General features: G+C 46.2%; 1 protein-coding gene across 1 annotated transcript in view; it reads right to left on the bottom strand.

The window, feature by feature from the left end:
* Window positions 1-26,704, bottom strand: part of LOC134729351 (uncharacterized) — a gene marked incomplete at its 3' end in the record, with an annotated part of 71,251 nt that overhangs the window by 20,064 nt on the left and 24,483 nt on the right. Inside the window, exons 4-6 of the mRNA XM_063597953.1 lie at window positions 24,638-24,766; window positions 15,693-15,821; window positions 6,744-6,872 (exon numbers count right to left, since the gene is read on the bottom strand). Coding sequence (XP_063454023.1) covers window positions 6,744-6,872; window positions 15,693-15,821; window positions 24,638-24,766 — 387 coding nt within the window. The remainder of the gene's footprint in view (window positions 1-6,743; window positions 6,873-15,692; window positions 15,822-24,637; window positions 24,767-26,704) is intronic.

Here is a 26,704-nt window from a genome sequence, read left to right as displayed (position 1 = left end):
ATCGATTCCTCAGGATTTAACTATATATTCTTGAAAACATCTCAATTTTAAATGTTTCTTTCAAGATGGTGAATTAAACAGAGATAGCCCTTCAACAGGTTGAACTCAGCATATGCTGAGTCTGAAATGGAAATGATGGACTTAGAGAACCATACAACAATGGTCATGATTTCAGAAACATGGTGTTGAGCAGAATAAAGCAGACACAAAAGAGTACCTATGGCATGGCATGCATCTGTATACACGAAATTCCAGAATAAGCAAGCTAACCTAGGATAAGAAAGAGACTGGCTGGGAAGAGTGAGAGTTCACTTTCTGGGGTGACATAATAGTGTAGATCTTGGCTGGGCACGGTGGTTCATGCCTGTAATCCCAATGCTTTGGGAGGCCGAGGCGGGCGGATCACCTGAGGTCGGGAGTTCAAAACCAGCCTGACCAACATGGAGAAACCCTATCTCTACTAAAAATACAAAATTAGCTGGGAGTGGTGGCACATGTCTGTAATCCCAGCCACTCGGGAGGCTGAGGCAGGAGAATCGCTCGAATCTGGGAAGCAGAGGTTGCGGTGAGCTGATATTGCCCCATTGCACTCCAGCCTCGGCAACAAAGGAGAAACTGTCTCAAAAAAATAAATAAATAAATAAAATAATGTAGATCTTGAAAGGGGGTTGGTTTATGCTGGTGTATGTACTTTCCAAAGTTAGTAAACTTACACTTAAGGTTATATAGTTTGGCCAGGCGCGGTGGCTCACGCCTGTAATCCCAGCACTGGGAGGCCGAGGCAGGCGGATCACGAGGTGAAGAGATGGAGACTATCCTGGCGAACATGGTGAAACCCCGTCTGTACTACAAATACAGAAATTAGCCAGGCGTTGTAATCAGAGCTACTCAGGAGGCTGAGGCGGGACAATTGCTTGAACCCCGGAAGCGGAGGTTGCAGCGAGCCGAGATCTTGCCACTGCACTCCAGCTCTGTCTAAAAAAAAAAAAAGTCATCAAACCAGATGACACAAATCAAATGACATTTCACTTCGTTTTGGTCCGTTTTGTTTGTTAGAGACAAGAGTGCAGCGGGGCCATCTCGGCTCACTGCAACGGCCAGCTCCTGGGCCCAAGCGATCCTCCCACCTCAGCCTCTCCAGTAACTGGGATAACAGGTACGCACCACCAGGCCTGACTAATCTTTTTTGGAATTTTTTGTAGAGATGGGGTTTTGCTATGATGCCCTGGCTAGTCTTCAACTCCTGGACTCAAGTGATCTGCCCACCTCGGCCCCCTAAAGTGCTGGGATTACAGGCCTGAGCTGTGTCATTTCATGCCGCGTGACACAGCCCAGTAAAAAGGAAGAAACCACGCGGGTCCAGCGTCTACTCACACAGGTGGACTGATGGCTGATAAATCCCAGCAGGAGCCAAAAGAGGAGCCGAAAGAGCAGCCACAGCACCCGTCCACTCACACAGGTGGACTGATGGCTGATAAATGCCAGCAGGAGCCAAAAGAGGAGCCAAAAGAGCAGCCACCGCACCCGCATGTCCTGGTCCTTTCAGGCGCCCTGAGGCGGCCAGGACAGAGGTGGAGGTGGCTTAGGGCAGGGGGGAGGGAAGGGCACGGGGACCGGGGCCGGATCTGAGTTGGGGAGGAGGAGGGGAGGGGGAGGGGAAGGGGAGGGGGAGGGGAAGGGGAGGGGAAGGTGAGGGGGAGGGGAAGGGGAGGGGAAGGGGAGGGGAAGGGGGGAAGTAAGGGGAGGGGAAGGGGAGGGGAAGGGGGGAAGTAAGGGAAGGGAAAGGAGGAGAAGGGGGCTGTTGGGCACCTGGAGGAGGTGGAGGAGGAGGAGGAGAAGAAGAAAGGGTCTGGGAAAGGATCTGGTTCAAATTAAGTACTCAAGCGCTGGTGGAAGGCTTAGCTACAGGTCACGGAGAAGATCAGGGAAGCAACAGGACACGCGGGGCAAGGGAGCGTGAGGCTTAGGAGCAATTAGAGGGAGACTAAGGTTCTGCTTTCCACCAAACCTTCTTCGGTCTGGGCCCTCCCTTAGCAACCCTGGGGCTTCATACTCCCTCTCCACCAATCCCTGATGACCCCGGTGGTGCCTCACAATGGACATTCCAAGTAGCGCCCGCATCATTCCAATGACCCCTCCCCCATCTCAGTCCCCCACGCTCCTCCCAAGGCCAGGTCCTCTCTGGAACCTTCACAAACCTGATTTCTGGTCCTCCCCAACCAGCTCCCTGTCCCTGCTTCTGGGCGCTCCTTCCTTCCTGAGCTCCCAGGGTTCCTCAAGGTCACTTTTGGCGACAAAACATAAAAAACAAATGATGGCAGGATGGCAGGAAGAACCTCATACCCAAGCAGAGTGCCAGGGTTTACAGCCTCCGCTCAGCCATTCATATCTTAAGCAACAAAACATCAGCAGGATGCGGAAGGTCCCGATAGTAAAACATCTCCATCACATCCATGTAGCCATCCGCCCATCAACCTGTATCTCAGGAACAAATGTACATACATTCATTTTAAGCAGGCATGGTACATTTACAAAAATTAACCTGACTTATTTTGTTCCAGCAAATCTCAATATGTTTGAGAGCAATCCAATCACACAGCATGTTTCTGATCATATAACTGTGCTAGAAGTCAATGATTAAAAGCTAATTCAAAATTATTATTTGCTTGGAAATTCAAAGTGCCCTTATAAGACATAAACATAAGAAAGAATCCAAAATGAAACAAGATTGCCTTTCAACTCAATGATAAGATCATAACATGGCAATAAAATGTCTCCCTCTGGCCTGGGAATTCCTCTTTGTGCCACAAGGTTGTGTGATCTCAAATCACCCCTAACCCACCTAGACATTTTAACATCCGAAACCGAGTGATGATGTCCTTATCTATATCATCTTACTGCCTGTGTGTGTGGACTTTAAATTCTGAACCCAAATGAGGGGGAGAAAACCAAGTTGACTTTCATGATTGATCTCTCAGGGATGTCCAAGGAATCTGTGCATTTCAAGAAACAAAGTTCATCAGCTTCTCTCCTAAGGTATTTGCCCACAATACCCAGAGGGCTTGGCAGCATCGTGTGTGATGGGTGGGGAGCTCCAAGCAGGTGGGCAGGACCCAGGGGCCTGGTGACCAGGACAGACCCCCACTGTCCATCACCTTTCCTGGCCCTGTCCTCGGCTAAACTTCCCACAGGCCTTCTGCCCGATCACACAGAGTGTGCCCAAACTCACTCAGGCCTCTGGCAGCTGAAAACCACTGCTTTAAATCCCTTTACCATTTACTATGACATAAGGTTATTGTTAACAGGAAATATTCGATTGATGCTACAAATGGAAAGCCAATGCCTTTACCATAAATAGAAAAACAACCCTAAGAAACAAGCAAAACAAAAACAAAACAGGGGCTGGGTGTGGTGGCTCACGCCTGTAATCCCAGCACTTTGGGAGGCCGAGGTGGGCGGATCACAAGGTCAGGAGTTCCAGACCAGCCTGGCCAATATGGTGAAACCCTGTCTCTAATAAAATACAAAAATTAGCCGGGTGTGGTGGTAGGCGCCTGTAGTCCCACCTACTTGGGAGGCTGAGGCAGGAGAATAGTTTGAACCCAGGAGGCAGAGTCTGCCGTGAGCCGAGATTGCACCACTGCACTCCAGCCTAGGCGACAGAGCGAGACTGTGTCTCAAAAACAGCAACAACTACAAACAAACAAAAAACAGGGTTAACAAAACGATGGAATTCAATTCTATATATATGCTGCAGCCATGTTCCAGCCCTAGATTTCGCTGGGCATGGTGGCTCACGCCTGTAATCCCAGCACTTTGGGAGGCTGAGGCAGGCGGATCACGAGGTTAGGAGTTCAAGACCAGCCTGACCAACATGGTGAAACCCTGTCTCTACTAAAAATACAAAAATTAGCTGAGCATGGTGGCGCACGCCTGTAGTCCCAGCTACTCGGGAGGCTGAGGCAGGAGAACTGCTTGAACCCAGGAGGCAGAGGTTGCAGTGAGCCAAGATCCCACCACTGCACTCCAGCCTGGTGACAGAGTGAGACTCCGTCTCAAAAAAAAAAAAAAAAAATGACATGAATATACTTCACACAACTGAACTGCACACTTCAACACGGTTAGATGGTAATTATCATCTTGTAAGTATTTTACCACAGGTTAACATGTTTCACAACCTGAAAAGGAAGTAATTACCTTCAGCTCTCTGAGTTCTAGAATTTGTAACATTTCACCCCCTGCTCCTTCCTGATCCGCACTGGAGCATCTTTCTTCTGTCCCTGCTCTACTCAGAGTTCACTTTCCCTTCCCTCACATCAGCTTCGTTGAGGCCGGTTTGAACTTAACGCAAAACATTCTCACTAATGACTGAATTCCCACCAAGATTTCCATATTATCACAGTATGCTTTTAATCTTCGAAGACATTAAATATTTGTTCTCATCATAGCTAAAATGCAATGCAAATCCCATCTCAGATGTGGGTCAGATACCTATGAATCTCCTGAGGTAGTCATTGAAATGACTTTTTTCTTGAGACGGAGTGTCACTCAACCATGCTGAAGTGCAGTGGCGCTACCGTGGCTCACGGCAACCTCCACCTCCCAGATTCAAGCGATTCTTGTGCCTCGGCCTCCCAAGTAGCTGGGATTACAGGTGCCTGCTACCATGCCTGGCTAATTTTTGTCTTTTTAGTAGAGATGGGATTTCACTATGTTGGCCCATCTGGTCTTGAACTGCTGACCTCAAGTGATCCACCTGCCTCAGCCTCCCAAAGTGCTGGGATTACAGGCATGAGCCACCACACCTGGCCTGAAATAATATCTTTCAAATTCTTTGTAGAATTTGTTTTTTCCTGATTTCTGCACATAGGATCAAAAAAAAATCATGTACTAGGATTTCGAGAGAAGCAATGGGTAATCTAAAAAGATGAGAAGAGCAACCACGTCTATCCCACAGCTACTGCTAGATTTCATAGGAAAGGTAGCTGGCCCAGTTTGGAGCTAGGAGAAATGTCAAACACACGAAGAAATGAGAGGCAAAGAAATGCCATCACGCATGAATGCTTCATGGCACCCATGATGTCCCTGCTTAGGAGGTAATGGTATAGATGACTAGATGACAAGGACAAAGATGAGAGGTGCAAAGTTGTCCAAGTCCAACAGCTCAACTGAACTTTCTTAAATGGAATTGTTAAAAAGTGGTAAATTTAAAAACTTCCCCTGGCTCACGTGGTGGCTCACGCTTGTAATCCCAGCACTTTGGGAGGCTGAGGCGGGTGGATCATTTGAGGTCGGGTTTTGAGACTAGCCTGGCCAACATGGTAAAACCCCGACTCTACTAAAAATACAAAAATTAGCTGGGCATGGTGGTGGGCACCTGTAATCCCAGCTACTTGAGAGGCTGAGGCAGGGGAATCACTTGAAGCCAGGAGGTGGAGGTTGCAGTGAGCCGAGCTCACACCATTATACTCCAGCCTGGGCAACAGAGGGAGACACGTCTTGGGAGTGAGAAAAGAAAAAAAAAAAAAAAAAAAAAAAAGCTTCCTCCAATTTATACCGAAAATTCTCTGTTCAGGACTAAGTGGCACAGAGAATGTTAAATGTGCCTAGATATCTTCATAACTCATATATTTTCTGTTTTCTACATATCTTGAAAGGCAGTGCCAAATGACGTGTAATTATCTAGGCGGTAAAACTGAAACATACTTCCTCTTCCCTTGAATATAAAAAAGCATTGTGGTATTAGTACTTTTATCTTGGATCATTGTTCAGAAGGAGGTTCAGCCCCCAGACGACCACATTTTTACTGTCATGAATGGCAAGACAAAATGTAGAGCTCAACTTCCCCAAAGGAAAAAAGGCTCAAAAGACAAATTATGGCACAACTTAGCAGCCAAATTCTTACCAAGTACAGACTTTTGACATACTGATCTCTCTCCAGTTGCAAGTGGGAACATGCACTTTGAATGATGTCATTCAAAATTACCCTGCCCAGACACACTTTTCATTGATTCTCTTGGAGGGCAGTTCTAAGAGATTCTCTGGGGCTTTCTCTGCATCATGAGACCCAGTGCAGTTCTGCCCTTCACCTTCCGGCAGTTTGTCACCTCGTCCCTATGACCTCAGAGGAACTTTGTCTCAGGCCAACTGTTTGTTCCTTGGGCTCTTTCATTTCCCCTAAAAATCATTTGCTGCCCCTCTAAATGGCCTACATCTCCATCTATCTCCCTCTCCCCTCAGAAGAGGGTGCTCTTTAAGCATCAACCATCCAGCCCTTCTAGCAGTCTCATTTTTCAGCTGGTTCCCATGTTTATGCCTGTTCTATGTTTTTCTTTTCCTGTTAAGCTGTCTGTTGTCAGCTCATTTCTGCAGTGAATCTTCAGAGTGGAGATTGGAAGTTTTCCTTCCACCCATACGATAGAACTATAAAGCAGAAGAGTTTAGAAAGACTTTCCTATTTAAGTGACGAAACCTCATACTCCATTTGTGACAAATAGCACAAAGGTTAAAAAAACTTATTTTTGACCAAAAGCTCTGTTGACATTCTATTAAACACCGACCTATTTAATTTTCATAATGTAAATGGCAGATATTTTCATATTTCTTATGCTAATAAATCATTTCCCTGATTTTTGGGGTAAAACCACATATTCATAATGAAGTCCAGAAACGTGAATTGTTTCATATAACTTATTCTTATTTGTGATTACAAGTATACCTCTACAGAAAGTTAGTATACTCACAGAAAGGTAACTTGTGCGGAGGGAGATGGCAAATTTATAACTTCTCAGAAACACAGTAATGATAAGTAACCAAAGACTTCCACCAAAGTCAGTCCCACGATGACGAAGGTCAGCCAGAGTATTGATAACCTGGAATAATAATAGTTGAAATAATGAAAAGGTCAATGACACTGACAATATTTCACTCAGAAAGAATCATCCTTAGAAACCGTCAACCTCCTCCAAAAGGTAACCACATCCCTCAGATATCACCGTGGGATTCCACTGCTACAAAAAAGAACAGAAGTTAGAGAAGTCTCATGTTTTTCAGATGGCTGGTAGTGTTTTTAGGCATTGCAAATGTGGGGTGTTGTCTTTCTTGGTATAAAGCAGGGATATCCAATCTTTTGACTTCCCTGCCTATATTAAAAGAAGCAAAGTTGTCTTGAGCCACACATAACATACACTGACACTAACAACAGCTGATGATCTTAAAAAAACCTCTTTTTTTTTTTTTTTGACACAGAGTTCCGCTCCACTCAGTCGCCCAGGCTGGAGTGCAGTGGTGCAATCTCAGCTCACTGCAACCTCCAGCTCCTGGGCTCAAGCCATTCTCCTCCCTCAGCCTCCCGAGCAGCTGAGATTACAGGTCTCTGCCACCACGCCCGACTAATTTTTGTATTTTTAGTAGAGATGAGGTTTCACCATGTTGGCCAGTCTGGCCTTCAACTCCCGACAGGCGATCTGCCTGCCTCGGCCTCCCAAAGTGCTGGGATTACAGGTGTGAACCACCGTGCCCGGCCATTGTTTTTGTTTTTGTTTTTGTTTGTTGTTTCTTTTTGAGATGGGGTCTCACTCTGTCACCCAGGCTGGAGTGCAGTGGTGTGCTCTCGGCTCACTGCAACCTCTGCCTCTCAGGTTCAAGTGATTCTCCTGCCTCAGCCTCCTGAGTAGCTGGGAGTACAGGTGCCTGACAGTGCACTCAGCAAATTTTTTTATTTTTTGTGGAGATGGGGTTTTGCCATGTTGGCCAGGGTGGTCTCGAACTCCTGACCTCAGGTAATCTGCCCGCCTCAGCCTCCCAAAGTGCTGGGATTACAGGCATGAGCCACTGTACCTGGCCAAAATCTCCTAATGTTTTAAGAAAGTTTACAAATTTGTGCTGAACTGCATTCAAAACTGTCCTGGGCCACATGCAGCCCGTCACTCATGGCTAAGACAAGCTAAGTATAAAGTAATTATCTTTCCTTTTCTTTTTGTTTTAAGACAAAGTCTTGCTCTGTCACCCAGGCTAGATTGCAGTGGCATGATCTCAGCTCACTGCAACCTCCGCCTCCCGGGTTCAAGCGATTCTCCTGCCTCAGCTACTGAGTAACTGGGATTACAGGCGCCTGCCACCACGCTCGGCTAATTTTTGTATTTTTAGTAGAAACAGGGTTTCACCATCTTGGCCAGGCTGGTCTCCAACTCCTGACCTCATGATCCACCTGCCTCGGCCTCCCAAAGTGCTGGGAATACAAGTGTGAGCCACTGCACCTGGCCAGTAGTTATCTTTTCTTTAGTTATTTACTTGTTTTTTAAATTGATGTATAACATTGGATGCATTTATTATATATCACATGGTAAAAGAATCCCTCTAAATAATACTTCTCTCTTGGATTATATGAATCTTTGTCATTTAAAGCTCAGCATAAGTAAAAAAAAAAAAAAAAATACAATGAAGAGATTACTTCATTCACAAATAAGTATCGAATTTTAGTGCTTAAAAATTAACAAGGTGGGCCGGGCGTGGTGGCTCACGCCTGCAATCCCAGCACTTTGGGAAGCCGAGGTGGGTGGACCGCGAGATCAGGAGATTGAGACCATCCTAGCTAACACGGTGAAACCAATCTCTACTAAAAATACAAAAAATTAGCAGGGCATGGTGGCACCCGCCTATAGTTCCAGCTACTTGGGAGGCTGAGGCAGAAGAATCACTTGAACCCGGGAGGCAGAGGTTGCAGTGAGCCGAGATCGCACCACTGCACTTCAGCCTGGGTGACAGAGCGAGACTCTGTCTCAAAAAAAAAAAAAAAAAAAAAAAAAAAAAAAAAAAAATTACCAAGGTGGAGATCATGAAAATGGCATGAATAGTGTGGGATTTCTCTAAGATTGTTGACATTAATTCCATTAGACTCTTATGTGAGTGAAGACGATAACATTTCTACATCGATTCCTCAGGATTTAACTATATATTCTTGAAAACATCTCAATTTTAAATGTTTCTTTCAAGATGGTGAATTAAACAGAGATAGCCCTTCAACAGGTTGAACTCAGCATATGCTGAGTCTGAAATGGAAATGATGGACTTAGAGAACCATACAACAATGGTCATGATTTCAGAAACATGGTGTTGAGCAGAATAAAGCAGACACAAAAGAGTACCTATGGCATGGCATGCATCTGTATACACGAAATTCCAGAATAAGCAAGCTAACCTAGGATAAGAAAGAGACTGGCTGGGAAGAGTGAGAGTTCACTTTCTGGGGTGACATAATAGTGTAGATCTTGGCTGGGCACGGTGGTTCATGCCTGTAATCCCAATGCTTTGGGAGGCCGAGGCGGGCGGATCACCTGAGGTCGGGAGTTCAAAACCAGCCTGACCAACATGGAGAAACCCTATCTCTACTAAAAATACAAAATTAGCTGGGAGTGGTGGCACATGTCTGTAATCCCAGCCACTCGGGAGGCTGAGGCAGGAGAATCGCTCGAATCTGGGAAGCAGAGGTTGCGGTGAGCTGATATTGCCCCATTGCACTCCAGCCTCGGCAACAAGGGAGAAACTGTCTCAAAAAAATAAATAAATAAATAAAATAATGTAGATCTTGAAAGGGGGTTGGTTTATGCTGGTGTATGTACTTTCCAAAGTTAGTAAACTTACACTTAAGGTTATATAGTTTGGCCAGGCGCGGTGGCTCACGCCTGTAATCCCAGCACTGGGAGGCCGAGGCAGGCGGATCACGAGGTGAAGAGATGGAGACTATCCTGGCGAACATGGTGAAACCCCGTCGCTACTAAAAATACAGAAATTAGCCAGGCGTTGTAATCAGAGCTACTCAGGAGGCTGAGGCGGGACAATTGCTTGAACCCCGGAAGCGGAGGTTGCAGTGAGCCGAGATCTTGCCACTGCACTCCAGCTCTGTCTAAAAAAAAAAAAAGTCATCAAACCAGATGACACAAATCAAATGACATTTCACTTCGTTTTGGTCCGTTTTGTTTGTTAGAGACAAGAGTGCAGCGGGGCCATCTCGGCTCACTGCAACGGCCAGCTCCTGGGCCCAAGCGATCCTCCCACCTCAGCCTCTCCAGTAACTGGGATAACAGGTACGCACCACCAGGCCCGACTAATCTTTTTTGGAATTTTTTGTAGAGATGGGGTTTTGCTATGATGCCCTGGCTAGTCTTCAACTCCTGGACTCAAGTGATCTGCCCACCTCGGCCCCCTAAAGTGCTGGGATTACAGGCCTGAGCTGTGTCATTTCATGCCGCGTGACACAGCCCAGTAAAAAGGAAGAAACCCCGCGGGTCCAGCGTCTACTCACACAGGTGGACTGATGGCTGATAAATCCCAGCAGGAGCCAAAAGAGGAGCCGAAAGAGCAGCCACAGCACCCGTCCACTCACACAGGTGGACTGATGGCTGATAAATGCCAGCAGGAGCCAAAAGAGGAGCCAAAAGAGCAGCCACAGCACCCGCATGTCCTGGTCCTTTCAGGCGCCCTGAGGCGGCCAGGACAGAGGTGGAGGTGGCTTAGGGCAGGGGGGAGGGAACGGGACGGGGACCGGGGGCCGGATCTGAGTTGGGGAGGGGGAGGGGAGGGGAGGGGGAGGGGAAGGGGAGGGGAAGGGGAGGGGAAGGGGAGGGGAAGGGGAGGGGGAGGGGAGGGGGAGGGGAGGGGGAGGGGAAGGGGAGGGGAAGGGGGGAAGTAAGGGGAGGGGAAGGGGAGGGGAAGGGGGGAAGTAAGGGAAGGGAAAGGAGGAGAAGGGGGCTGTTGGGCACCTGGAGGAGGTGGAGGAGGAGGAGGAGAAGAAGAAAGGGTCTGGGAAAGGATCCGGTTCAAATTAAGTACTCAAGCGCTGGTGGAAGGCTTAGCTACAGGTCACGGAGAAGATCAGGGAAGCAACAGGACACGCGGGGCAAGGGAGCGTTGAGGCTTAGGAGCAATTAGAGGGAGACTAAGGTTCTGCTTTCCACCAAACCTTCTTCGGTCTGGGCCCTCCCTTAGCAACCCTGGGGCTTCATACTCCCTCTCCACCAATCCCTGATGACCCCGGTGGTGCCTCACAATGGACATTCCAAGTAGCGCCCGCATCATTCCAATGACCCCTCCTCCATCTCAGTCCCCCACGCTCCTCCCAAGGCCAGGTCCTCTCTGGAACCTTCACAAACCTGATTTCTGGTCCTCCCCAACCAGCTCCCTGTCCCTGCTTCTGGGCGCTCCTTCCTTCCTGAGCTCCCAGGGTTCCTCAAGGTCACTTTTGGCGACAAAACATAAAAAACAAATGATGGCAGGATGGCAGGAAGAACCTCATACCCAAGCAGAGTGCCAGGGTTTACAGCCTCCGCTCAGCCATTCATATCTTAAGCAACAAAACATCAGCAGGATGCGGAAGGTCCCGATAGTAAAACATCTCCATCACATCCATGTAGCCATCCGCCCATCAACCTGTATCTCAGGAACAAATGTACATACATTCATTTTAAGCAGGCATGGTACATTTACAAAAATTAACCTGACTTATTTTGTTCCAGCAAATCTCAATATGTTTGAGAGCAATCCAATCACACAGCATGTTTCTGATCATATAACTGTGCTAGAAGTCAACGATTAAAAGCTAATTCAAAATTATTATTTGCTTGGAAATTCAAAGTGCCCTTATAAGACATAAACATAAGAAAGAATCCAAAATGAAACAAGATTGCCTTTCAACTCAATGATAAGATCATAACATGGCAATAAAATGTCTCCCTCTGGCCTGGGAATTCCTCTTTGTGCCACAAGGTTGTGTGATCTCAAATCACCCCTAACCCACCTAGACATTTTAACATCCGAAACCGAGTGATGATGTCCTTATCTATATCATCTTACTGCCTGTGTGTGTGGACTTTAAATTCTGAACCCAAATGAGGGGGAGAAAACCAAGTTGACTTTCATGATTGATCTCTCAGGGATGTCCAAGGAATCTGTGCATTTCAAGAAACAAAGTTCATCAGCTTCTCTCCTAAGGTATTTGCCCACAATACCCAGAGGGCTTGGCAGCATCGTGTGTGATGGGTGGGGAGCTCCAAGCAGGTGGGCAGGACCCAGGGGCCTGGTGACCAGGACAGACCCCCACTGTCCATCACCTTTCCTGGCCCTGTCCTCGGCTAAACTTCCCACAGGCCTTCTGCCCGATCACACAGAGTGTGCCCAAACTCACTCAGGCCTCTGGCAGCTGAAAACCACTGCTTTAAATCCCTTTACCATTTACTATGACATAAGGTTATTGTTAACAGGAAATATTCGATTGATGCTACAAATGGAAAGCCAATGCCTTTACCATAAATAGAAAAACAACCCTAAGAAACAAGCAAAACAAAAACAAAACAGGGGCTGGGTGTGGTGGCTCACGCCTGTAATCCCAGCACTTTGGGAGGCCGAGGTGGGCGGATCACAAGGTCAGGAGTTCCAGACCAGCCTGGCCAATATGGTGAAACCCTGTCTCTAATAAAATACAAAAATTAGCCGGGTGTGGTGGTAGGCGCCTGTAGTCCCACCTACTTGGGAGGCTGAGGCAGGAGAATAGTTTGAACCCAGGAGGCAGAGTCTGCCGTGAGCCGAGATTGCACCACTGCACTCCAGCCTAGGCGACAGAGCGAGACTGTGTCTCAAAAACAGCAACAACTACAAACAAACAAAAAACAGGGTTAACAAAACGATGGAATTCAATTCTATTTATATGCTGCAGCCATGTTCCAGCCCTAGATTTCGCTGGGCATGGTGGCTCACGCCTGTAATCCCAGCACTTTGGGAGGCTGAGGCAGGCGGATCACGAGGTTAGGAGTTCAAGACCAGCCTGACCAACATGGTGAAACCCTGTCTCTACTAAAAATACAAAAATTAGCTGAGCATGGTGGCGCACGCCTGTAGTCCCAGCTACTCGGGAGGCTGAGGCAGGAGAACTGCTTGAACCCAGGAGGCAGAGGTTGCAGTGAGCCAAGATCCCACCACTGCACTCCAGCCTGGTGACAGAGTGAGACTCCGTCTCAAAAAAAAAAAAAAAAAATGACATGAATATACTTCACACAACTGAACTGCACACTTCAACACGGTTAGATGGTAATTATCATCTTGTAAGTATTTTACCACAGGTTAACATGTTTCACAACCTGAAAAGGAAGTAATTACCTTCAGCTCTCTGAGTTCTAGAATTTGTAACATTTCACCCCCTGCTCCTTCCTGATCCGCACTGGAGCATCTTTCTTCTGTCCCTGCTCTACTCAGAGTTCACTTTCCCTTCCCTCACATCAGCTTCGTTGAGGCCGGTTTGAACTTAACGCAAAACATTCTCACTAATGACTGAATTCCCACCAAGATTTCCATATTATCACAGTATGCTTTTAATCTTCGAAGACATTAAATATTTGTTCTCATCATAGCTAAAATGCAATGCAAATCCCATCTCAGATGTGGGTCAGATACCTATGAATCTCCTGAGGTAGTCATTGAAATGACTTTTTTCTTGAGACGGAGTGTCACTCAACCATGCTGAAGTGCAGTGGCGCTACCGTGGCTCACGGCAACCTCCACCTCCCAGATTCAAGCGATTCTTGTGCCTCGGCCTCCCAAGTAGCTGGGATTACAGGTGCCTGCTACCATGCCTGGCTAATTTTTGTCTTTTTAGTAGAGATGGGATTTCACTATGTTGGCCCATCTGGTCTTGAACTGCTGACCTCAAGTGATCCACCTGCCTCAGCCTCCCAAAGTGCTGGGATTACAGGCATGAGCCACCACACCTGGCCTGAAATAATATCTTTCAAATTCTTTGTAGAATTTGTTTTTTCCTGATTTCTGCACATAGGATCAAAAAAAAATCATGTACTAGGATTTCGAGAGAAGCAATGGGTAATCTAAAAAGATGAGAAGAGCAACCACGTCTATCCCACAGCTACTGCTAGATTTCATAGGAAAGGTAGCTGGCCCAGTTTGGAGCTAGGAGAAATGTCAAACACACGAAGAAATGAGAGGCAAAGAAATGCCATCACGCATGAATGCTTCATGGCACCCATGATGTCCCTGCTTAGGAGGTAATGGTATAGATGACTAGATGACAAGGACAAAGATGAGAGGTGCAAAGTTGTCCAAGTCCAACAGCTCAACTGAACTTTCCTAAATGGAATTGTTAAAAAGTGGTAAATTTAAAAACTTCCCCTGGCTCACGTGGTGGCTCACGCTTGTAATCCCAGCACTTTGGGAGGCTGAGGCGGGTGGATCATTTGAGGTCGGGTTTTGAGACTAGCCTGGCCAACATGGTAAAACCCCAACTCTACTAAAAATACAAAAATTAGCTGGGCATGGTGGTGGGCACCTGTAATCCCAGCTACTTGAGAGGCTGAGGCAGGGGAATCACTTGAAGCCAGGAGGTGGAGGTTGCAGTGAGCCGAGCTCACACCATTATACTCCAGCCTGGGCAACAGAGGGAGACACGTCTTGGGGGTGAGAAAAGAAAGAAAAAAAAAAAAAAAAAGCTTCCTCCAATTTATACCGAAAATTCTCTGTTCAGGACTAAGTGGCACAGAGAATGTTAAATGTGCCTAGATATCTTCATAACTCATATATTTTCTGTTTTCTACATATCTTGAAAGGCAGTGCCAAATGACGTGTAATTATCTAGGCGGTAAAACTGAAACATACTTCCTCTTCCCTTGAATATAAAAAAGCATTGTGGTATTAGTACTTTTATCTTGGATCATTGTTCAGAAGGAGGTTCAGCCCCCAGATGACCACATTTTTACTGTCATGAATGGCAAGACAAAATGTAGAGCTCAACTTCCCCAAAGGAAAAAAGGCTCAAAAGACAAATTATGGCACAACTTAGCAGCCAAATTCTTACCAAGTACAGACTTTTGACATACTGATCTCTCTCCAGTTGCAAGTGGGAACATGCACTTTGAATGATGTCATTCAAAATTACCCTGCCCAGACACACTTTTCATTGATTCTCTTGGAGGGCAGTTCTAAGAGATTCTCTGGGGCTTTCTCTGCATCATGAGACCCAGTGCAGTTCTGCCCTTCACCTTCCGGCAGTTTGTCACCTCGTCCCTATGACCTCAGAGGAACTTTGTCTCAGGCCAACTGTTTGTTCCTTGGGCTCTTTCATTTCCCCTAAAAATCATTTGCTGCCCCTCTAAATGGCCTACATCTCCATCTATCTCCCTCTCCCCTCAGAAGAGGGTGCTCTTTAAGCATCAACCATCCAGCCCTTCTAGCAGTCTCATTTTTCAGCTGGTTCCCATGTTTATGCCTGTTCTATGTTTTTCTTTTCCTGTTAAGCTGTCTGTTGTCAGCTCATTTCTGCAGTGAATCTTCAGAGTGGAGATTGGAAGTTTTCCTTCCACCCATGCGATAGAACTATAAAGCAGAAGAGTTTAGAAAGACTTTCCTATTTAAGTGACGAAACCTCATACTCCATTTGTGACAAATAGCACAAAGGTTAAAAAAACTTATTTTTGACCAAAAGCTCTGTTGACATTCTATTAAACACCGACCTATTTAATTTTCATAATGTAAATGGCAGATATTTTCATATTTCTTATGCTAATAAATCATTTCCCTGATTTTTGGGGTAAAACCACATATTCATAATGAAGTCCAGAAACGTGAATTGTTTCATATAACTTATTCTTATTTGTGATTACAAGTATACCTCTACAGAAAGTTAGTATACTCACAGAAAGGTAACTTGTGCGGAGGGAGATGGCAAATTTATAACTTCTCAGAAACACAGTAATGATAAGTAACCAAAGACTTCCACCAAAGTCAGTCCCACGATGACGAAGGTCAGCCAGAGTATTGATAACCTGGAATAATAATAGTTGAAATAATGAAAAGGTCAATGACACTGACAATATTTCACTCAGAAAGAATCATCCTTAGAAACCGTCAACCTCCTCCAAAAGGTAACCACATCCCTCAGATATCACCGTGGGATTCCACTGCTACAAAAAAGAACAGAAGTTAGAGAAGTCTCATGTTTTTCAGATGGCTGGTAGTGTTTTTAGGCATTGCAAATGTGGGGTGTTGTCTTTCTTGGTATAAAGCAGGGATATCCAATCTTTTGACTTCCCTGCCTATATTAAAAGAAGCAAAGTTGTCTTGAGCCACACATAACATACACTGACACTAACAACAGCTGATGATCTTAAAAAAACCTCTTTTTTTTTTCTTTTGACACAGAGTTCCGCTCCACTCAGTCGCCCAGGCTGGAGTGCAGTGGTGCAATCTCAGCTCACTGCAACCTCCAGCTCCTGGGCTCAAGCCATTCTCCTCCCTCAGCCTCCCGAGCAGCTGAGATTACAGGTCTCTGCCACCACGCCCGACTAATTTTTGTATTTTTAGTAGAGATGAGGTTTCACCATGTTGGCCAGTCTGGCCTTCAACTCCCGACAGGCGATCTGCCTGCCTCGGCCTCCCAAAGTGCTGGGATTACAGGTGTGAACCACCGTGCCCGGCCATTGTTTTTGTTTTTGTTTTTGTTTTTGTTTGTTGTTTCTTTTTGAGATGGGGTCTCACTCTGTCACCCAGGCTGGAGTGCAGTGGTGTGCTCTCGGCTCACTGCAACCTCTGCCTCTCAGGTTCAAGTGATTCTCCTGCCTCAGCCTCCTGAGTAGCTGGGAGTACAGGTGCCTGACAGTGCACTCAGCAAATTTTTTTATTTTTTGTGGAGATGGGGTTTTGCCATGTTGGCCAGGGTGGTCTCGAACTCCTGACCTCAGGTAATCTGCCCGCCTCAGCCTCCCAAAGTGCTGGGATTACAGGCATGAGCCACTGTACCTGGCCAAAATCTCCTAATGTTTTAAGAAAGTTTACAAATTTGTGCTGAACTGCATTCAAAACTGTCCTGGGCCACATGCAGCCCGTCACTCATGGCTAAGACAAGCTAAGTATAAAGTAATTATCTTATCTTTCCTTTTCTTTTTGTTTTGAGACAAAGTCTTGCTCTGTCACCCAGGCTAGATTGCAGTGGCATGATCTCAGCTCACTGCAACCTCCGCCTCCCGGGTTCAAGCGATTCTCCTGCCTCAGCTACTGAGTAACTGGGATTACAGGCGCCTGCCACCACGCTCGGCTAATTTTTGTATTTTTAGTAGAAACAGGGTTTCACCATCTTGGCCAGGCTGGTCTCCAACTCCTGACCTCATGATCCACCTGCCTCGGCCTCCCAAAGTGCTGGGAATACAAGTGTGAGCCACTGCACCTGGCCAGTAGTTATCTTTTCTTTAGTTATTTACTTGTTTTTTAAATTGATGTATAACATTGGATGCATTTATTATATATCACATGGTAAAAGAATCCCTCTAAATAATACTTCTCTCTTGGATTATATGAATCTTTGTCATTTAAAGCTCAGCATAAGTAAAAAAAAAAAAAAAAAAAAATACAATGAAGAGATTACTTCATTCACAAATAAGTATCGAATTTTAGTGCTTAAAAATTAACAAGGTGGGCCGGGCGTGGTGGCTCACGCCTGCAATCCCAGCACTTTGGGAAGCCGAGGTGGGTGGACCGCGAGATCAGGAGATTGAGACCATCCTAGCTAACACGGTGAAACCAATCTCTACTAAAAATACAAAAAATTAGCAGGGCATGGTGGCACCCGCCTATAGTTCTAGCTACTTGGGAGTATGAGGCAGAAGAATCACTTGAACCCGGGAGGCAGAGGTTGCAGTGAGCCGAGATCGCACCACTGCACTTCAGCCTGGGTGACAGAGCGAGACTCTGTCTCAAAAAAAAAAAAAAAAAAAAAAAAAATTACCAAGGTGGAGATCATGAAAATGGCATGAATAGTGTGGGATTTCTCTAAGATTGTTGACATTAATTCCATTAGACTCTTATGTGAGTGAAGACGATAACATTTCTACATCGATTCCTCAGGATTTAACTATATATTCTTGAAAACATCTCAATTTTAAATGTTTCTTTCAAGATGGTGAATTAAACAGAGATAGCCCTTCAACAGGTTGAACTCAGCATATGCTGAGTCTGAAATGGAAATGATGGACTTAGAGAACCATACAACAATGGTCATGATTTCAGAAACATGGTGTTGAGCAGAATAAAGCAGACACAAAAGAGTACCTATGGCATGGCATGCATCTGTATACACGAAATTCCAGAATAAGCAAGCTAACCTAGGATAAGAAAGAGACTGGCTGGGAAGAGTGAGAGTTCACTTTCTGGGGTGACATAATAGTGTAGATCTTGGCTGGGCACGGTGGTTCATGCCTGTAATCCCAATGCTTTGGGAGGCCGAGGCGGGCGGATCACCTGAGGTCGGGAGTTCAAAACCAGCCTGACCAACATGGAGAAACCCTATCTCTACTAAAAATACAAAATTAGCTGGGAGTGGTGGCACATGTCTGTAATCCCAGCCACTCGGGAGGCTGAGGCAGGAGAATCGCTCGAATCTGGGAAGCAGAGGTTGCGGTGAGCTGATATTGCCCCATTGCACTCCAGCCTCGGCAACAAGGGAGAAACTGTCTCAAAAAAATAAATAAATAAATAAAATAATGTAGATCTTGAAAGGGGGTTGGTTTATGCTGGTGTATGTACTTTCCAAAGTTAGTAAACTTACACTTAAGGTTATATAGTTTGGCCAGGCGCGGTGGCTCACGCCTGTAATCCCAGCACTGGGAGGCCGAGGCAGGCGGATCACGAGGTGAAGAGATGGAGACTATCCTGGCGAACATGGTGAAACCCCGTCGCTACTAAAAATACAGAAATTAGCCAGGCGTTGTAATCAGAGCTACTCAGGAGGCTGAGGCGGGACAATTGCTTGAACCCCGGAAGCGGAGGTTGCAGTGAGCCGAGATCTTGCCACTGCACTCCAGCTCTGTCTAAAAAAAAAAAAAGTCATCAAACCAGATGACACAAATCAAATGACATTTCACTTCGTTTTGGTCCGTTTTGTTTGTTAGAGACAAGAGTGCAGCGGGGCCATCTCGGCTCACTGCAACGGCCAGCTCCTGGGCCCAAGCGATCCTCCCACCTCAGCCTCTCCAGTAACTGGGATAACAGGTACGCACCACCAGGCCCGACTAATCTTTTTTGGAATTTTTTGTAGAGATGGGGTTTTGCTATGATGCCCTGGCTAGTCTTCAACTCCTGGACTCAAGTGATCTGCCCACCTCGGCCCCCTAAAGTGCTGGGATTACAGGCCTGAGCTGTGTCATTTCATGCCGCGTGACACAGCCCAGTAAAAAGGAAGAAACCCCACGGGTCCAGCGTCTACTCACACAGGTGGACTGATGGCTGATAAATCCCAGCAGGAGCCAAAAGAGGAGCCGAAAGAGCAGCCACAGCACCCGTCCACTCACACAGGTGGACTGATGGCTGATAAATGCCAGCAGGAGCCAAAAGAGGAGCCAAAAGAGCAGCCACAGCACCCGCATGTCCTGGTCCTTTCAGGCGCCCTGAGGCGGCCAGGACAGAGGTGGAGGTGGCTTAGGGCAGGGGGGAGGGAACGGGACGGGGACCGGGGGCCGGATCTGAGTTGGGGAGGGGGAGGGGAGGGGAGGGGGAGGGGAAGGGGAGGGGAAGGGGAGGGGAAGGGGAGGGGAAGGGGAGGGGGAGGGGAGGGGGAGGGGAAGGGGAGGGGAAGGGGGGAAGTAAGGGGAGGGGAAGGGGAGGGGAAGGGGGGAAGTAAGGGAAGGGAAAGGAGGAGAAGGGGGCTGTTGGGCACCTGGAGGAGGTGGAGGAGGAGGAGGAGAAGAAGAAAGGGTCTGGGAAAGGATCCGGTTCAAATTAAGTACTCAAGCGCTGGTGGAAGGCTTAGCTACAGGTCACGGAGAAGATCAGGGAAGCAACAGGACACGCGGGGCAAGGGAGCGTTGAGGCTTAGGAGCAATTAGAGGGAGACTAAGGTTCTGCTTTCCACCAAACCTTCTTCGGTCTGGGCCCTCCCTTAGCAACCCTGGGGCTTCATACTCCCTCTCCACCAATCCCTGATGACCCCGGTGGTGCCTCACAATGGACATTCCAAGTAGCGCCCGCATCATTCCAATGACCCCTCCCCCATCTCAGTCCCCCACGCTCCTCCCAAGGCCAGGTCCTCTCTGGAACCTTCACAAACCTGATTTCTGGTCCTCCCCAACCAGCTCCCTGTCCCTGCTTCTGGGCGCTCCTTCCTTCCTGAGCTCCCAGGGTTCCTCAAGGTCACTTTTGGCGACAAAACATAAAAAACAAATGATGGCAGGATGGCAGGAAGAACCTCATACCCAAGCAGAGTGCCAGGGTTTACAGCCTCCGCTCAGCCATTCATATCTTAAGCAACAAAACATCAGCAGGATGCGGAAGGTCCCGATAGTAAAACATCTCCATCACATCCATGTAGCCATCCGCCCATCAACCTGTATCTCAGGAACAAATGTACATACATTCATTTTAAGCAGGCATGGTACATTTACAAAAATTAACCTGACTTATTTTGTTCCAGCAAATCTCAATATGTTTGAGAGCAATCCAATCACACAGCATGTTTCTGATCATATAACTGTGCTAGAAGTCAACGATTAAAAGCTAATTCAAAATTATTATTTGCTTGGAAATTCAAAGTGCCCTTATAAGACATAAACATAAGAAAGAATCCAAAATGAAACAAGATTGCCTTTCAACTCAATGATAAGATCATAACATGGCAATAAAATGTCTCCCTCTGGCCTGGGAATTCCTCTTTGTGCCACAAGGTTGTGTGATCTCAAATCACCCCTAACCCACCTAGACATTTTAACATCCGAAACCGAGTGATGATGTCCTTATCTATATCATCTTACTGCCTGTGTGTGTGGACTTTAAATTCTGAACCCAAATGAGGGGGAGAAAACCAAGTTGACTTTCATGATTGATCTCTCAGGGATGTCCAAGGAATCTGTGCATTTCAAGAAACAAAGTTCATCAGCTTCTCTCCTAAGGTATTTGCCCACAATACCCAGAGGGCTTGGCAGCATCGTGTGTGATGGGTGGGGAGCTCCAAGCAGGTGGGCAGGACCCAGGGGCCTGGTGACCAGGACAGACCCCCACTGTCCATCACCTTTCCTGGCCCTGTCCTCGGCTAAACTTCCCACAGGCCTTCTGCCCGATCACACAGAGTGTGCCCAAACTCACTCAGGCCTCTGGCAGCTGAAAACCACTGCTTTAAATCCCTTTACCATTTACTATGACATAAGGTTATTGTTAACAGGAAATATTCGATTGATGCTACAAATGGAAAGCCAATGCCTTTACCATAAATAGAAAAACAACCCTAAGAAACAAGCAAAACAAAAACAAAACAGGGGCTGGGTGTGGTGGCTCACGCCTGTAATCCCAGCACTTTGGGAGGCCGAGGTGGGCGGATCACAAGGTCAGGAGTTCCAGACCAGCCTGGCCAATATGGTGAAACCCTGTCTCTAATAAAATACAAAAATTAGCCGGGTGTGGTGGTAGGCGCCTGTAGTCCCACCTACTTGGGAGGCTGAGGCAGGAGAATAGTTTGAACCCAGGAGGCAGAGTCTGCCGTGAGCCGAGATTGCACCACTGCACTCCAGCCTAGGCGACAGAGCGAGACTGTGTCTCAAAAACAGCAACAACTACAAACAAACAAAAAACAGGGTTAACAAAACGATGGAATTCAATTCTATTTATATGCTGCAGCCATGTTCCAGCCCTAGATTTCGCTGGGCATGGTGGCTCACGCCTGTAATCCCAGCACTTTGGGAGGCTGAGGCAGGCGGATCACGAGGTTAGGAGTTCAAGACCAGCCTGACCAACATGGTGAAACCCTGTCTCTACTAAAAATACAAAAATTAGCTGAGCATGGTGGCGCACGCCTGTAGTCCCAGCTACTCGGGAGGCTGAGGCAGGAGAACTGCTTGAACCCAGGAGGCAGAGGTTGCAGTGAGCCAAGATCCCACCACTGCACTCCAGCCTGGTGACAGAGTGAGACTCCGTCTCAAAAAAAAAAAAAAAAAATGACATGAATATACTTCACACAACTGAACTGCACACTTCAACACGGTTAGATGGTAATTATCATCTTGTAAGTATTTTACCACAGGTTAACATGTTTCACAACCTGAAAAGGAAGTAATTACCTTCAGCTCTCTGAGTTCTAGAATTTGTAACATTTCACCCCCTGCTCCTTCCTGATCCGCACTGGAGCATCTTTCTTCTGTCCCTGCTCTACTCAGAGTTCACTTTCCCTTCCCTCACATCAGCTTCGTTGAGGCCGGTTTGAACTTAACGCAAAACATTCTCACTAATGACTGAATTCCCACCAAGATTTCCATATTATCACAGTATGCTTTTAATCTTCGAAGACATTAAATATTTGTTCTCATCATAGCTAAAATGCAATGCAAATCCCATCTCAGATGTGGGTCAGATACCTATGAATCTCCTGAGGTAGTCATTGAAATGACTTTTTTCTTGAGACGGAGTGTCACTCAACCATGCTGAAGTGCAGTGGCGCTACCGTGGCTCACGGCAACCTCCACCTCCCAGATTCAAGCGATTCTTGTGCCTCGGCCTCCCAAGTAGCTGGGATTACAGGTGCCTGCTACCATGCCTGGCTAATTTTTGTCTTTTTAGTAGAGATGGGATTTCACTATGTTGGCCCATCTGGTCTTGAACTGCTGACCTCAAGTGATCCACCTGCCTCAGCCTCCCAAAGTGCTGGGATTACAGGCATGAGCCACCACACCTGGCCTGAAATAATATCTTTCAAATTCTTTGTAGAATTTGTTTTTTCCTGATTTCTGCACATAGGATCAAAAAAAAATCATGTACTAGGATTTCGAGAGAAGCAATGGGTAATCTAAAAAGATGAGAAGAGCAACCACGTCTATCCCACAGCTACTGCTAGATTTCATAGGAAAGGTAGCTGGCCCAGTTTGGAGCTAGGAGAAATGTCAAACACACGAAGAAATGAGAGGCAAAGAAATGCCATCACGCATGAATGCTTCATGGCACCCATGATGTCCCTGCTTAGGAGGTAATGGTATAGATGACTAGATGACAAGGACAAAGATGAGAGGTGCAAAGTTGTCCAAGTCCAACAGCTCAACTGAACTTTCTTAAATGGAATTGTTAAAAAGTGGTAAATTTAAAAACTTCCCCTGGCTCACGTGGTGGCTCACGCTTGTAATCCCAGCACTTTGGGAGGCTGAGGCGGGTGGATCATTTGAGGTCGGGTTTTGAGACTAGCCTGGCCAACATGGTAAAACCCCGACTCTACTAAAAATACAAAAATTAGCTGGGCATGGTGGTGGGCACCTGTAATCCCAGCTACTTGAGAGGCTGAGGCAGGGGAATCACTTGAAGCCAGGAGGTGGAGGTTGCAGTGAGCCGAGCTCACACCATTATACTCCAGCCTGGGCAACAGAGGGAGACACGTCTTGGGAGTGAGAAAAGAAAAAAAAAAAAAAAAAAAAAAAAGCTTCCTCCAATTTATACCGAAAATTCTCTGTTCAGGACTAAGTGGCACAGAGAATGTTAAATGTGCCTAGATATCTTCATAACTCATATATTTTCTGTTTTCTACATATCTTGAAAGGCAGTGCCAAATGACGTGTAATTATCTAGGCGGTAAAACTGAAACATACTTCCTCTTCCCTTGAATATAAAAAAGCATTGTGGTATTAGTACTTTTATCTTGGATCATTGTTCAGAAGGAGGTTCAGCCCCCAGACGACCACATTTTTACTGTCATGAATGGCAAGACAAAATGTAGAGCTCAACTTCCCCAAAGGAAAAAAGGCTCAAAAGACAAATTATGGCACAACTTAGCAGCCAAATTCTTACCAAGTACAGACTTTTGACATACTGATCTCTCTCCAGTTGCAAGTGGGAACATGCACTTTGAATGATGTCATTCAAAATTACCCTGCCCAGACACACTTTTCATTGATTCTCTTGGAGGGCAGTTCTAAGAGATTCTCTGGGGCTTTCTCTGCATCATGAGACCCAGTGCAGTTCTGCCCTTCACCTTCCGGCAGTTTGTCACCTCGTCCCTATGACCTCAGAGGAACTTTGTCTCAGGCCAACTGTTTGTTCCTTGGGCTCTTTCATTTCCCCTAAAAATCATTTGCTGCCCCTCTAAATGGCCTACATCTCCATCTATCTCCCTCTCCCCTCAGAAGAGGGTGCTCTTTAAGCATCAACCATCCAGCCCTTCTAGCAGTCTCATTTTTCAGCTGGTTCCCATGTTTATGCCTGTTCTATGTTTTTCTTTTCCTGTTAAGCTGTCTGTTGTCAGCTCATTTCTGCAGTGAATCTTCAGAGTGGAGATTGGAAGTTTTCCTTCCACCCATACGATAGAACTATAAAGCAGAAGAGTTTAGAAAGACTTTCCTATTTAAGTGACGAAACCTCATACTCCATTTGTGACAAATAGCACAAAGGTTAAAAAAACTTATTTTTGACCAAAAGCTCTGTTGACATTCTATTAAACACCGACCTATTTAATTTTCATAATGTAAATGGCAGATATTTTCATATTTCTTATGCTAATAAATCATTTCCCTGATTTTTGGGGTAAAACCACATATTCATAATGAAGTCCAGAAACGTGAATTGTTTCATATAACTTATTCTTATTTGTGATTACAAGTATACCTCTACAGAAAGTTAGTATACTCACAGAAAGGTAACTTGTGCGGAGGGAGATGGCAAATTTATAACTTCTCAGAAACACAGTAATGATAAGTAACCAAAGACTTCCACCAAAGTCAGTCCCACGATGACGAAGGTCAGCCAGAGTATTGATAACCTGGAATAATAATAGTTGAAATAATGAAAAGGTCAATGACACTGACAATATTTCACTCAGAAAGAATCATCCTTAGAAACCGTCAACCTCCTCCAAAAGGTAACCACATCCCTCAGATATCACCGTGGGATTCCACTGCTACAAAAAAGAACAGAAGTTAGAGAAGTCTCATGTTTTTCAGATGGCTGGTAGTGTTTTTAGGCATTGCAAATGTGGGGTGTTGTCTTTCTTGGTATAAAGCAGGGATATCCAATCTTTTGACTTCCCTGCCTATATTAAAAGAAGCAAAGTTGTCTTGAGCCACACATAACATACACTGACACTAACAACAGCTGATGATCTTAAAAAAACCTCTTTTTTTTTTTTTTTGACACAGAGTTCCGCTCCACTCAGTCGCCCAGGCTGGAGTGCAGTGGTGCAATCTCAGCTCACTGCAACCTCCAGCTCCTGGGCTCAAGCCATTCTCCTCCCTCAGCCTCCCGAGCAGCTGAGATTACAGGTCTCTGCCACCACGCCCGACTAATTTTTGTATTTTTAGTAGAGATGAGGTTTCACCATGTTGGCCAGTCTGGCCTTCAACTCCCGACAGGCGATCTGCCTGCCTCGGCCTCCCAAAGTGCTGGGATTACAGGTGTGAACCACCGTGCCCGGCCATTGTTTTTGTTTTTGTTTTTGTTTGTTGTTTCTTTTTGAGATGGGGTCTCACTCTGTCACCCAGGCTGGAGTGCAGTGGTGTGCTCTCGGCTCACTGCAACCTCTGCCTCTCAGGTTCAAGTGATTCTCCTGCCTCAGCCTCCTGAGTAGCTGGGAGTACAGGTGCCTGACAGTGCACTCAGCAAATTTTTTTATTTTTTGTGGAGATGGGGTTTTGCCATGTTGGCCAGGGTGGTCTCGAACTCCTGACCTCAGGTAATCTGCCCGCCTCAGCCTCCCAAAGTGCTGGGATTACAGGCATGAGCCACTGTACCTGGCCAAAATCTCCTAATGTTTTAAGAAAGTTTACAAATTTGTGCTGAACTGCATTCAAAACTGTCCTGGGCCACATGCAGCCCGTCACTCATGGCTAAGACAAGCTAAGTATAAAGTAATTATCTTTCCTTTTCTTTTTGTTTTAAGACAAAGTCTTGCTCTGTCACCCAGGCTAGATTGCAGTGGCATGATCTCAGCTCACTGCAACCTCCGCCTCCCGGGTTCAAGCGATTCTCCTGCCTCAGCTACTGAGTAACTGGGATTACAGGCGCCTGCCACCACGCTCGGCTAATTTTTGTATTTTTAGTAGAAACAGGGTTTCACCATCTTGGCCAGGCTGGTCTCCAACTCCTGACCTCATGATCCACCTGCCTCGGCCTCCCAAAGTGCTGGGAATACAAGTGTGAGCCACTGCACCTGGCCAGTAGTTATCTTTTCTTTAGTTATTTACTTGTTTTTTAAATTGATGTATAACATTGGATGCATTTATTATATATCACATGGTAAAAGAATCCCTCTAAATAATACTTCTCTCTTGGATTATATGAATCTTTGTCATTTAAAGCTCAGCATAAGTAAAAAAAAAAAAAAAAATACAATGAAGAGATTACTTCATTCACAAATAAGTATCGAATTTTAGTGCTTAAAAATTAACAAGGTGGGCCGGGCGTGGTGGCTCACGCCTGCAATCCCAGCACTTTGGGAAGCCGAGGTGGGTGGACCGCGAGATCAGGAGATTGAGACCATCCTAGCTAACACGGTGAAACCAATCTCTACTAAAAATACAAAAAATTAGCAGGGCATGGTGGCACCCGCCTATAGTTCCAGCTACTTGGGAGGCTGAGGCAGAAGAATCACTTGAACCCGGGAGGCAGAGGTTGCAGTGAGCCGAGATCGCACCACTGCACTTCAGCCTGGGTGACAGAGCGAGACTCTGTCTCAAAAAAAAAAAAAAAAAAAAAAAAAAAA

Source organism: Pan paniscus, chromosome 18, assembly GCF_029289425.2.
Source record: "Pan paniscus chromosome 18, NHGRI_mPanPan1-v2.0_pri, whole genome shotgun sequence".
Lineage (NCBI taxonomy): Eukaryota > Metazoa > Chordata > Mammalia > Primates > Hominidae > Pan > Pan paniscus.
Note: the sequence above shows the minus strand (reverse complement) of the source record. Positions and strands in the feature narration are given on the sequence as shown.